This window comes from Pelodiscus sinensis, chromosome 32 (assembly GCF_052426305.1).
Source record: "Pelodiscus sinensis isolate ZL-2025 chromosome 32, ASM5242630v1, whole genome shotgun sequence".
Classification (NCBI taxonomy): Eukaryota; Metazoa; Chordata; order Testudines; family Trionychidae; genus Pelodiscus; species Pelodiscus sinensis.
In genome coordinates this window covers 2,743,050-2,755,405 of record NC_143083.1, presented here as the reverse complement: position 1 = coordinate 2,755,405, position 12,356 = coordinate 2,743,050, and the positions used below count along the sequence as shown (strand labels likewise).

General features: G+C 58.1%; 1 protein-coding gene across 9 annotated transcripts in view; it reads left to right on the top strand.

Moving 5' to 3' along the window:
• The window catches only part of TCF3 (transcription factor 3), a 134,216-nt gene that overhangs the window by 113,232 nt on the left and 8,628 nt on the right, over positions 1–12,356 (top strand). For 4 of the 9 annotated variants that reach the window (XM_075903245.2, XM_075903251.2, XM_075903244.2 and 1 more), the window contains 5 exons: positions 782–985; positions 3,286–3,409; positions 4,626–4,788; positions 6,489–6,727; positions 11,449–11,593. In XM_075903245.2, coding sequence (XP_075759360.1) covers positions 782–985; positions 3,286–3,409; positions 4,626–4,788; positions 6,489–6,727; positions 11,449–11,591 — 873 coding nt within the window. In that variant the 3' untranslated portion in view covers positions 11,592–11,593. Of the gene's footprint in view, positions 1–781; positions 986–3,285; positions 3,410–4,625; positions 4,789–6,488; positions 6,728–10,695; positions 10,923–11,448; positions 11,594–12,356 lie in introns of all 9 variants that reach the window. The other 5 variants (XM_075903250.2, XM_075903249.2, XM_075903248.2 and 2 more) reach the window with 5 other exon arrangements.

The window sequence follows — 12,356 nt, the reverse complement described above, 5'->3', positions numbered from 1 at the left end:
CCTGGAATTCGCTCAGTCCACGGAGCGCTGCCTTCTGGTCCGTGTCCTGCCTGTCATTGTGCCGCTCTCTGAACCCACACCACTCCCTGGATCGCAGCTGCCTCATCAGGACGCTGCCCTCCGGCGCTGCCACCCCTCCGTTCTTGCCCCTGCCAGGGGTGTCAGCAGTCCTCCGTCCTTCCTCTGCCACTGTGGCCAGCTGCAGCCCCACAGTCTAGCCCCTTGCCTCGGGGGCAAGCCACAGCTTGTACAGACCATGCCCCGCATAGCTAGTTGCAGTGCAAAGGGGGAAGGGGACCCAGGCCTGCCTCCTATTCTGGGTCCCCTCCTCAGGGACTTTCTGGCAGCAGCCAGGTCCTGCCCTCTTTGTCCCTTATGACCCGTTCCCCGGACCACTTCCTTGTGACCTTTGCACCGTCTCAGCCTAGTCTCAAGGCTGCAGCCTGGCGGGTGTCAGGCTGGCACCTTCCTCTCTCTCTGCTCTGCTGAGCAGCCCCTTATATCAGGGCTGCCCCAGCAAGTGGAACTGGCTTCCTGTGAGCCTCTGTCGCGCGGGCGCCCTCTGGCCTGCTTTACGCCCTCCCTTGCCTGCATGGGGCAGCCTCCCATCATCACTTACAGGTTTTGTTCGTTCTACTACACCGCTAGGCGTTGCTTGTATCCAGGCTCTTGCAGCCAGTGGGTCTGTGAATGCGCGGACACTGTGGTGGAATGCCAGATAGGCAACGTTTTTAAATGCTAATTGAGTCTTTAATTTTCCCCACCCCTTTGCCCTGCCCAGCAAAACAAAATGGAAGACAGGTTGGATGAAGCCATCCATGTGCTGAGGAACCATGCGGTGGGCCAGACGGCCGCCATGCCAGCCAACCACGGAGACATGCACGGCCTGCTGGGATCGGCCCCTGGTCACAGCGCCTCCGTGGGAGGGCTCAGCCAGGCCTTCCCCACTTCGGTTATGCCTCTCGGGAACAGGCATTCAAGTCTGGTGAGTTGGGATGCTGGCGGGGATGGTTGTAATAGCGACTGGACGCCAGGGCTTCATATTGGGGGGCTGTACAGCCCCGTAGCCAGAGAGTTTACGTTCCAGGGTACACAGACTTGTATGGGGGGGAGGGGATAGCTCAGTGGTTTGAGCATTGGCCTGCTAAACCCAGGGTTGTGAGTTCAATCCTTGAGGGGAGTCACTTAGGGATCTGGGGCAGATCTGTCAGGGACAGTACTTGATCCTGCCATGAGAGCAGGGGACTGGACTTGATGACCTCTCAAGGTCCCTTCCAGTTCTATGAGATAGGTATAGGTGGAACCTCTCTAGTCCAGCAACATCCATGGTCCAGCATGGTTTTAATTAGACAGATGTCCACGTAAGCGTGATCCCATAAAGTTTGTTTACAGGCACCAGTTTTGGCTCAGTGTTCTGTGCTATTGTTCAGCTCTAATTTACCCCCACGTGCCTGCTAGGAGCCCAGCCAGCAGTGGAAGTGTTGGTGATGCTGCTAGACAATTCTGTCCTCCAGCAAAGTCTCTGGTTCGGCACTGGTCAGGTTCCGAAGATGCCGGGCTAGAGAGGTTCGACTTGTGCTAATGTAATGACCCCGTGAACGTGTGTGAAACTCTCCATTGGGTGTAATTCAGTTTCGCTTTAATCCTGTCGCCAGTGAACTAAGCCAAACTGAAGCGAGCCACAGGCTTACGCTGGACTAGGAATGTTTGCGCAGGGTTTGCACTGCAGCTCCTCGTGTAGACGAGCCCAGAATGTAGGACGCCAGCCAGGGCTGGATCCAGCCGTGAGCCAGGCGGGCCCAGGCTGTCCAGGAAACGATGCTGGTTAGCATGAAAACTGGAGGTCACGTTGTTCCCTGCTGAGGTAGGGGTGGAAGCAGCCCCTCATAGAATAGGCCATCCAAGCAGGGGAGGGGAGACAACAGACCCTGGAACTAAGGGTGTTTTCAGTAGACTTGAGAGTGCTCATAACAGGAGTGGGGAACCTAAGGCCCAGGGGCTGCATCTGGCCCCCAGCTGGTCTGGATCTAGCCCCCAGCCCCCCCCCCCCCTCCAGCACTGGGGAGCCCGCATTGGTGCTCCAGTTCCCCTCCCCCACGGCAGGGCTGGGCTCCCCTAGGCTCTGGTGTGTGAGGGGATGTGGGGAGTGTCTTTCTCCTCAGTCTGGGGGGGAGGGTTCGGGGGGTTTTCTTTTCACTTGTATGCGGCCCGTGGTCCAAAAAAAGGTCCCCGCCCCTGGTTTATTGCTGAGTGACTCCTGGGCCCTACTCGCCCGTGAGTCCTTGGAGGCCGGCGCCACCTGCTCTCGTTGTTCACTGAATAGTGGCCTACTTGAGAAGAGCGTGGCCTGGTGCCTGCCTCCCTCAGGAATGGCTGCGGGATGTTCTCAGCCTGGGCGCGGCAGGAGGGTCGGCGTGATCCGTGCGCGAGGGGGCTCGGCTCCCTTGAGGGGAGACGGCTCGGGAGCTTCCCCCAGGGGGGGTGAGCATGGGGAGGAGCGTTTGCTGCAGGGCCGGGGCGAGGGGCGTTTCAGGCTTCCCAGGTGCTCGTTTACAAACGAGCCTGGATCAATTTGTTCACAAATAACATGCACGAGGGGCGAGGCCACTATGACAGCCCTGGGATTCTAAACTCTGTGAGCAGGGCCTGGGTTTCTTCCAGTCCGGGGGGCTGAGGTGAGGGGCTCTTGGCTCCTCTGAGATACCGCTAGCCCGAAGCCCCGTGTCCAGACTTTCAGGGGGCGCGGGGAGCAGGAGGCTGTTGTGTTTCCTGAGGCGCGCTCTGGTCAAGGCTCCTTCTCTGGGGGGATGGTGGGGCAGCCCCTTGGAGACTCTCCAACCTGTGGGAAGGAAGAGATTTGCTGCGGCGAGTCTGACCGGTGCAGCCTGGCTTGCAGGGCTGAGACTTGCCCAGTGTCCGGCTCTTCCTTTGGAAGCCCATGCAGGTGTAGCTCTTGCTGGTGAGGACATGGCCTGGGGTTCAGCCTCGTCTGAATTACCTGCAGCACAAGCAGGATGTGCTGCTTCCCACTCACCCGTCCAGCCCCACAGAGGAGCTGGGACACAAGCAGCTTGAAGCTACTCGACTCTATCAGCTTCCCCCGGGGGCTGGTGAGGAGAGGGAGGGAGTCCGGCTCAGGCTGGATGTCGCTGGGGAGCGGAGAAAAGGAGCACGTAGGCGGGGTGGGTGCAGACCCCGGCGCGGAGAGGCTCAGTTTGAACAGCGCCTGGAGTCTCCTGGCCCTCGTGTTTGCCCTGGAAGACGGCTCTGTTCCATCTGCTGCAGGTGGGAGGAAGTCACCCCGAAGACGGGCTGTCCAGCAACGCCAGCATGCTCCACAACCACGTGACGCTCCCGTCGCAGCCCAGCTCGCTCCCGGACCTCGGCAGGCAGCAAGAGACGTACAGCGGTAAGGTGGTGCCTCCCCCTCTGCCTTGCCCATCTCTCTGCTGGCTGGTCACCCTGGCCCGGCTCGGTGACAAGGTTAAGCCCTGTGTGCCAGAGAGGTTCCCCAGCACGCATGCAGGCTGCAGGGGGGAGCACGTGTCGCGTGAGCGGCTTCCGCCCCGGGCGATGTCCAGTGACTGACCAGGACACGTTTGTCAAAGGCCTTCAGCTCCATGTCCCGGCCCTGCCTGTGCAGCCTGGTGCCTGCGGTTGGTTGCATGAGGTCCTTGCCGCCCTGCTTGGCTTGTGCTGCGACGCTGGCGGGCGCTGGGGCAGGCTGGAACAAGCTGCTGGAGGTACTGTCATGTGCGTCTTAGGGGATGGGGACGGGACGAGCGAGGGGCATGATGCTCCCCTGCGCCCGTGCTTGTACTCCCACCAGCTCTTCTCACGATGGTGCAGGGGGAGATGGCAGCGTGGGGCGTGGTGGCCGAGGGCTGGCCGATTTCATACCCATTGGTTGCAGTGTCTCTGCGCATGCTGCTGCGGTTGCACTGGCTCATGCTAGACTGTGTAGATGGGAATCGGACCCCCAGCTTCTAGTGTAGACGTAGCCAGGGACATTGGGGATAGAGCCTGCCTGGGCAAACCCGCCCGCGCACAGTCCGTGGTGGGTGCAGAGCCAGTCTGTCTATTGGTGGCGGCTGTGGATCTGGACTGACATTAACCGCATGGCCCAGCTGCTTCCAGCCAGCCGTGTGCTTGGAGGTGTCGGGACACGCGGCCTCAGACACCTCACTCGCAAGGTTTGGGCCAAGTTCCAGCTGGGAAGTCCCCGCTCTCCCTCCTTCCCAGCCGGTGAGTTGAGCTCTGTGCGGTTGTTGGGCTGTGGCCCTCTGGGGTGAGGCCAAGGGGCCCTGCCTGCTCAGTGTGGGTTTCGTGGTCCAGTAGCGTGGTATCCGGGGGCTGGCCCAAACTCCAGCCTGCTCTCCCCGCGGCAGATCGCCTGCCCTTCTCCCCAGAGGCGGCTGGTTTGCAGGGACATGACGGGTCCTGTGGGATGAGAGATGCTGTGCAGATCTAGGATTATCCAGCCTATCGACATCTGACTGGAGATCGAGGTGTCAGGAGCCCGTCATCTTAGCCGCTGCCGGCACTGCAAGCAGGTTCCATTCTGTCCTATCCCCGCCCAGTCGGTCTCTCTCCAACGGCCGCGTGCTGCTTTGATTCCACTGCAGGCTTGACAGGGGGGCTGGGCAGAGCCAGCGTCTCCTCAGGAACCAGTGAAATCAAGCGGGAAGAGAAGGAGGACGAGGAGAACACGTCGGTGGCCGATAACTCGGAGGAAGAGAAGAAGGAAATGAAGCCGTCACGGAACAGAACAAGGTGCTCTTTGAACAGGTCTCTCCCTTCATTTATTCTGTTACGGGTGGGGGGCAGAAGGGAAGGCTGGGTGGGGGGGTGTTCTGTTGGCCTCCCTCCCGCTAAGGATGTGATTGCTAGCTGGATCCAGGGATGCTGTCCCTCGGCCCTCCCGAGACCCCCGCTCTGCCCCAAGCTTCTCGCCCTTGGGGTTTGAGGCTGCCGCTTAGGATTTAAATGGGATTTGTGACACTTTGAGAGGGGACTGGAAACAGGCCTAGTGAGCAAGAAACAGGCCAAGTGCCGGAGATCAAAGCAGACTGCAGCTCTGCTGCCTGGGTAGTCTTGGGCATTAGTTGTGGCCTTGCTTACCTAGATCTGGGCTGTGCTGGGAACAGCTGACTGCATATGGCAGTAACCAACGCTCGGGAGGTTGAGTGGGTCCTCCAGTGCCTAATGGATAAGGCATCAGCCTGGGGTTGGGGGGTTCAAGTGCCACCTGCCCAGAGAGCAGGTGGGCAGCTACCCCCACTCCACCGGAGCGGCACCCGCCAAAGGCAGCAGCTGAAGGTAGGGAGGTGGGGGTGGCTCCCCCAGTGACCCAATAGACAAGGCATCAGCCTCTTGACCACGGACAGTCTCCTTGCCAGCTTGTCCGCAGGAGGTGGCAGAACGGGGGTGGGCAATAATTTTCACAGAGGGGCCACTTAATGAATTTTGGTATGTTGCATTGGGCCAGCATGGGGGGGAGGGTGGAAGTGGCAGGGTTGGGGGCTAGCCTCCCCCCACAGTGGTCTAGGGCTGGGGACTTTGAATTAAAAACACAGCGAAGGGCTCGCAGCTCCTGGTTCCGCTGCTACCACGTTGCCTGGCAGCTGCCCGGCGTTGCTGCGGCTATTTAAAGGGCTCGAGGCGCCGACCTCTGACGGGGGCAGCACAATGACCGGGAGCCATTTAAATAGGAGCCTGCTGCCTGAGCCGCTGCCTGGAAGTTCGGTGGCACCGGCAGCAGGCTATAAATAGCCCGGATCAAAGTGTTAGGCGGGCTGCATCTTGCCCAGCCCGGTAGTGGAACCTGAGTGGTCTCTTCACTACACGCACCTGGGCTATATGGATTCTCTGTCCCAGCCAGTTATGTGGGGATAGCCCGACTAGATCAGACCAGGGGCCCATCTAACCCGGTATCTGACACTGGCCAGTTCCGACTGCTTTTGAAGCAGTGGGGTGATAGCTTGCCTGGAGGGAAAAGTCCCTCTCCTCCTCTTCGTTAGTGGCTGCTTTACGCCCCAAAGCCCTCCCTCAAAGTTCCTCCTTCCCACATACTGTATGTGGAACCAACGCTTGCTCTGCCTGCTGACGTTCCCCGGGTAAATATCCCGTCCTGTTCCTGGCCAGGCTCGGGTCTGGGGACAGGGCGTCCGGGCTGATCGCACTGCTCTGGGCTGCTCTTTGAACCATTCCCACTGGTTGGTTCTGAGCGGCGTCCGTCCCGTGGAAGCGCGTCCAAGGGGGAAGGGGAGCACAGGGGTTCTGCACCCAGGCTGCAAAGGTTCCCGTGCTGGGGGTTGGCGGCGCAGCTCCCGGCCATCGCGGCGAGGCCATGTGATACTTGTTCGCACAGTCCCTTCGGCGCGGAGATAATCGGGATGCTGCAATTGTGTGTTTGCTTTTGTGAGTTGTGCAGTGCTGAGCGTGTCCACGAGGAATGTCCCTGTCTCATTCTTATTTTAAACCATTAGTCAAGATGAGGATGAGGAGGACGATCTTCTTCCCCCAGAGCAAAAAGCCGAGAGGGAGAAAGAGAGAAGGGTCGCCAATAATGCCCGTGAGCGTCTACGGGTCCGTGACATCAACGAGGCCTTTAAAGAGCTCGGACGCATGTGCCAACTCCACCTTAACAGCGAAAAACCGCAGACCAAACTGCTAATCCTACACCAGGCCGTATCAGTCATACTGAACCTGGAGCAACAAGTTAGAGGTCAGTGAGGCTCCCAGAGTGGTGATATTTGACGTATCTGATCGGCACGGGGCTGTCTGTCTGTCTCCCCTGTGCAGTGGGGCCTGGCGCTGGCCTCCTTCCCCCAGTGCTGCCTTGGGGTCTCAAGGCCTGTAAAGTGTCTCTCTCCTTTTTTATTTATTTATTTAAGTTTTACCTTTTGCATCCCTGCTCTGCTCTCTGGTTTTGTTTTTGAAGCTGCTGCATGTGCTGCATGTGTGTTCGAATGTACGCGAGAGCTTCCCTGGGGGGCCTGTGTGCGCCTCTCAGCGCTGCCCTAACCTCTGTAGAGCGCTGCCCTCGCGTACAGCAGAGAGCATCCCCGCCCCGGGCCATAGCGAAAGGCGTGTCTGAGACGCAACAGGCGGTGGCAGCGTCTGCCAGGGCAGACCTGCCCTGCCCATCCTTTGCCGCCGTCACAGCAGCTGTAGGAAATACAGCATGCTGCCTGCCCCGCTTGGGGGGGGCTTGCTAGGTATTTGGGGGAGCTGGAGGAACTGCAGGCAGCACTAGGAGCAGCTGGGCCAGAGGGGGGAGGCAGGAAGTGCTCCAGCAGGAGGCACTGTGAGCAGAGAGGCAGAACTGGCGGGTGGGTGACGAGCACAGAGGAGGGGGGGCGCCCTCCACATTTGGGCGTCCTGTGCCTCAGAGCATGCTGTCTGGGAGCAGCTCAGCTCTAGCTACACACTGAGGACCACCCCCTTTCCTCCCCCCGACACCACCCGTGTTCCCTGTAAGCTGGGCACTTGGGCGCCCGCTCAGGAGAGATTCCAGGGCCGCCCAGCTAGTGAACAGAGCACATGTTGATTTTTTTTTTCTGCTGGTGGTGCACATTGGCACATGCCTTGGCGCACATAGAAAGGTTTATTCCGCGCATGGATGGGAAAAATTCAAGGGAATGTTGCACATTCTGCAGTTCAGATCTTGCACTTAGCAGCACCTCTCTTGAACAGACTCTTGTGGAGAGACAGTGGTTTGGGTCTGAAGCCCTTCTCCTGCCAGGGCAGCATGGCTTTACCAGCCAGTGCCCATTGTCGGCACTTGCCCCCAGGGTGCAGGGTCTCTGCGGGTGCGATCAGTCCAGCCGAAGAGGAAGCTGTTGGGTTTATTTCCTGCTCTGAGCAGCAAGGGGGTTTGCTGCTTTTTCTGTAACACTGTGCAGTGCATGCTCCCTATTAACTCCCTCGACCCCTCCAGCCGCCCTTGCAAAAGCCTCTGTGGCCGGTTAACCCCTTTCCTTCCCGCAGAGCCTGTGGTCCTATGAATCCATGGTTTGTGCCTGGCTCCTTGCCCCCTGCTGGCCTCTGCTGTTGCACTGTGACATGGGAGTTCTTTTGTGCCTCTGCAGTTTGTAGCATTTTGCCTTTTGTAACGTATATTTTTCCTGTCTCCCTTTCCCCCCTTCCTTTTTGTTATTTTTTGTTCCGTTCTTTCCGCTCTCCTACAGACAGTCCCCAGCCGTGACCTCTCGGTGGTCCCACTCTCTACCTTGTACTTGCTGCTTGCTGATGGGGAGGGCGGGCGAGAGAGAGTTGGCACCGTGTTCACTTTGGTCTCCTCACGCTTGTCCCTTTTTAAAGCTTTGCTCAGAGGTGGAAGCCGCCTGGCGGCGCTCAGAGCCAGAGCGAGAACGCCTCCGTTCTCTGGAGAGAGATGCCTCTTTCCCCCGCCGGCCCTGCCGTGCGCCTCCCAGAGCGTTCCGTGCTGAGGAACGCCCCCGGGGCAGATGGCGCCGAGCCCCCTTCGAGATGGAGCCTCTGCTGAGTCAGTCCGCTTGGACGCAGACGTGGAAAACCGCAGGAGCTCGGAGGCTGTGAGGAGAGCTGGGCCGTGAAATGGCCGGGCAGCGCAGATCCATGTAGTGCGGTCCACGGCGGGGCTGGGTACCGAGCGGTGTTCCCTCTAAGCTACAGGGCAGCACAGCTTTGCAAGTGATTAATCAGCCCGCCCAGGCAGTCAGCTCTACACAGGGAGCCCTGAGCCTCTGACTGGGCGGGGCTGATTAATCACGTGTCCCCTGCAGCTTAGAGGGAACCCTGGAACCCACAGGAGAGTGCCCAGCAGCACTTCCTCGTGCCGGCGGGGGGCAGGAGATGGCAGACCGACGCGGGGTGAGGAGGTGGGCAGTGGTGACCGGCAGGGCAGCGTTTTCTGCTGAGGTTGGAGCCGTTACTGGCTCTGCCTGGGGTCAGGGAGATGGAGAAGCTGGCCGGGAAGCCAGGTGTTCTGCTCTCCGAGGCGCTGGCACGCTGACCCCGAAAGCCTGGGTCTCAGGGCGGGAGGGCCTGAAGGAGCCAGGTTAGTCAGGAACAGGACCAAGCACAAGTCACTTCTGTTCGGTCTCCGGTGCGCCAGGCGCTGGTCAGCCAGCCTGTGTCCCTGCGACTGCTCTTGTGGCTGATGGTCTAATCCCGTCCGGTTCTTCTGGGGCTGAACAGCCCGACGCCAGCTGGAGGCCATGACCCAGGACCCTTCAGGCAGTTTTTCTTTCCTGTGCGAATTTTGCTCTGGGGGAGAAGGTCGTCCCTGCACCGAGGCGGGAGGCGGAGGGGAAGGGTGCTGCAGGTTGAGCCAAGCTCTTCAGGTGCTGTCAGCAGGTCTGTGCATTGCAGGCCACCCCCAGGCCAAGCCCTCTTGGTTTCTTGCTCTAGACGCAGCCAGAATAGCAGAACCACTGAGGTGCCACGCACAGCACAGCCGCCTGGCCAGGGACGAGGCTGCCGAGAGGCCATGGTTCTAAAGTTCTCTGTCGCTCTCATCACCAACCCTAATTTGGGCCAGGTCGTCTGTCCTTATGAGCCCTGCACTGGGCATCGGGGCCTTCTGGTCCCCCTCCCATTGAATTCCAGGGGGATTTGGGTGCCCAGCTCTCTGAGGCTGGCTTCTGCTTTGGGATCTGGATTGGCAGGTTCCCCAGCCTCGTAAGTCTGCCCCCATGGCCCTTTTTTCTGGAACCTCTCACGTCTCGTTGACTCGCACCCTTAGCATGCTAGGGGCTGCATTTCCCAGCCCTGATGCGTAGCCGCTAGCTGGATTAGAGTGACGTTTTGCAAGGCCAACTCTACCACCCTCGTGGCGTTGATGCAGCCATGCGGTGTATGCTGCCTCATTCCTGGCCCCAGCCTGGCAAGCTGACCTCCTGGCAGTTTTGGGGTTGCAGGCTAAAACTCCTGCAAACAGACTTCAATTCTCAACGTTCCAAGCTGTCTGCCCGATTCAGGGCTCGGAGCACAGGGCTGGAAGCCAGACGTTCTGGGTTTGGTTCCTGCCTCTGCCACTGACCAGTTGTGGGACCGTGGCAAGGTGCTTCTTTCTCTGGGCCTCTCTCTCTCGACCTGTCCAGTGGGCGTCAAACTGGCCGACTAGCAGGGCTGGTTGAAAAATTTTCCACCACGACTGTTTTGGATGGACGATTGAGCTTTCAGCTAAACTAAGCTTTCCCTGTTGGTGCCTGCCACCGGCGGAAAACTGAAAACCAGAATGCTTGTTTTTAGCTGAAAACCGTCTGGTTTTCAACTGAAACTTTGTGAAAAGTTACCATTTTTCCCTGGGAGAACCGTCCCCTTTTCCGACTGGCTCTGATGAGGTGCGCAGGGCGGACATGCTAATCTGAAAGCATGAAGGCGATGGAAAGGATCGCTCTTCCCAGCTCCCCTTTTCCCTTCCCCTCCGCCCCCCCCATGTGTCAGTCCTTTTCCTCCCCCCTCCCGGGCGTGCTGTCCCTGGGCAGAGAGAGTGACCTAGTGCTGGCAGCACCTTAGCTTGGCTCTCTGAGAGACGGAACCCGAAAATCGGGCGAGTTCCTGTCTCCGCTCTCAATTGGCTTCTGCAATGTGAGGTGGGTTGAACTTTTTGCAGTGGACGCTAGTGGCACTATCAGCACAGCAACTGACCCAGCCCCTTGTCGGCTACACCCTCCCTGACTAATCCCTGTGGTGCTGTGAACCCAGCAGTACAGACGAGGCCCTGTCACTGGAGGACAAAGATCTGAGGGACCGGGAGAGGAGAATGGCCAATAACGCCAGGGAAAGGGTGCGTGTACGGGACATTAACGAGGCCTTTAAAGAGCTGGGACGCATGTGTCAGATGCACTTAAAAACGGACAAAGCGCAGACCAAACTGATCATCCTTCAGCAAGCGGTGCAGGTCATTCTGGGCTTGGAGCAGCAAGTACGAGGTATGGTAACGGGACAGGTGCATTTTGGGACTTTTCTCTTCCCACCCGTTTGTGTGTGCCTGGCTCGGGAGATGTGTTGATATCTGAAGCTTTGGTTGCAAGGTTGAATGTTTGCAATGCCAGTGGTGAGCTGCAGTTGAAAGCACTTGGGCTGAGATTTCCCAAGGCCTCGTCTATGGGGTTTGAACACGTAATATATGGAAATTGGTCATCCCAGTCCACCTGGTAACTTAGGAAAACTCCATCTTAAAGGTCTTCAGCCCACCGACTCTGACGGCCATTTTTAAAGCAGTACGTGTTCGATTGGCCCAGTATTCCTGCATGGGAAAGAAGCTTTGCCCTGGCAGGCAGCAATTACATGGAGCAGAAGGGTTACAGAAGGCTTGCACTGGGGTTACTTCCTTGGGCGTTCCAATGCTTCTGTCTGGGACTCCGGGCTTTTTCTTTCGGATGCTGTTGCTCTCTAATGCTATTGCACGAATTGAGTGTTTCTCCCCACCCCCTACCCTTGCTCTGTTTGGCATAGAGCGCAATCTGAACCCTAAAGCTGCCTGCTTGAAGCGCCGGGAAGAGGAGAAAGTGTCCGGAGTAGTAGGAGATCCCCAGATGACACTTTCAGCTTCGCACCCTGGTCTAGGAGATGGTCACAACCCCGTTGGACACATGTGAAGGTATCGCCCGCTGCCCGCCGGGTTCCAGCACGCTCAGCTGTGTCAGTGTCTCTTGGAAATCGGCGCATATCATGACACATTTTACAGCTTGGCTTTAATCACTCAATGAAATTCCAAACAACCAGTGGAGCAAACGAAAATGCCTGATTCTGGCCCGTCAGAGCTAGCCCTCTAACTCTGTCCAGTAGGATGAGTGATGGGATAGGATTCCCGTTTGAAAATACTGCAGTGCAAGTTAGAAAGCTTCTTTAGCTTGTCTTTATAAATGAAGCAGACGTGGAGACATTGAATTCCATCAGTTCCTGACTAGGTTATTTTCTACCCCCACCCTTCCCGTACACCCCTAGGGACAATGTAATATCCAGTTGCTTTCTGTCTCTGCACAGAGCACATCCACAGACAAACTGGGTCAGAAAACTGAAGCCTGGTTAAAGCCATGTGCACTCCAAGGCCCTTGCTCTGCAAGGACTATCATAGTTGCTATGAGGAGCAAGATGGGGTATTAATAGGCCTACAGTAGGATGGCCACGGACGCTTTACTCCATCCCTTCAAACCCTTCCTCCCCTGCCTGCTCACAGAAGTTTGTGGAGCGTTTGTCATGCTCTGTGGACACCTTCCAGTTTTCCTTAGTCCCTGCAGGCCAGGGGGATTTCCGTTTAAAATCGGTTTGCTGCAACGGGGACTGAAAAATAAAACCGTTTCCAGCCCTCAGTGCCAGCTCCAAGCTTCATGCCACAAGCTGCCACTGCTGTGTTGTAAAGC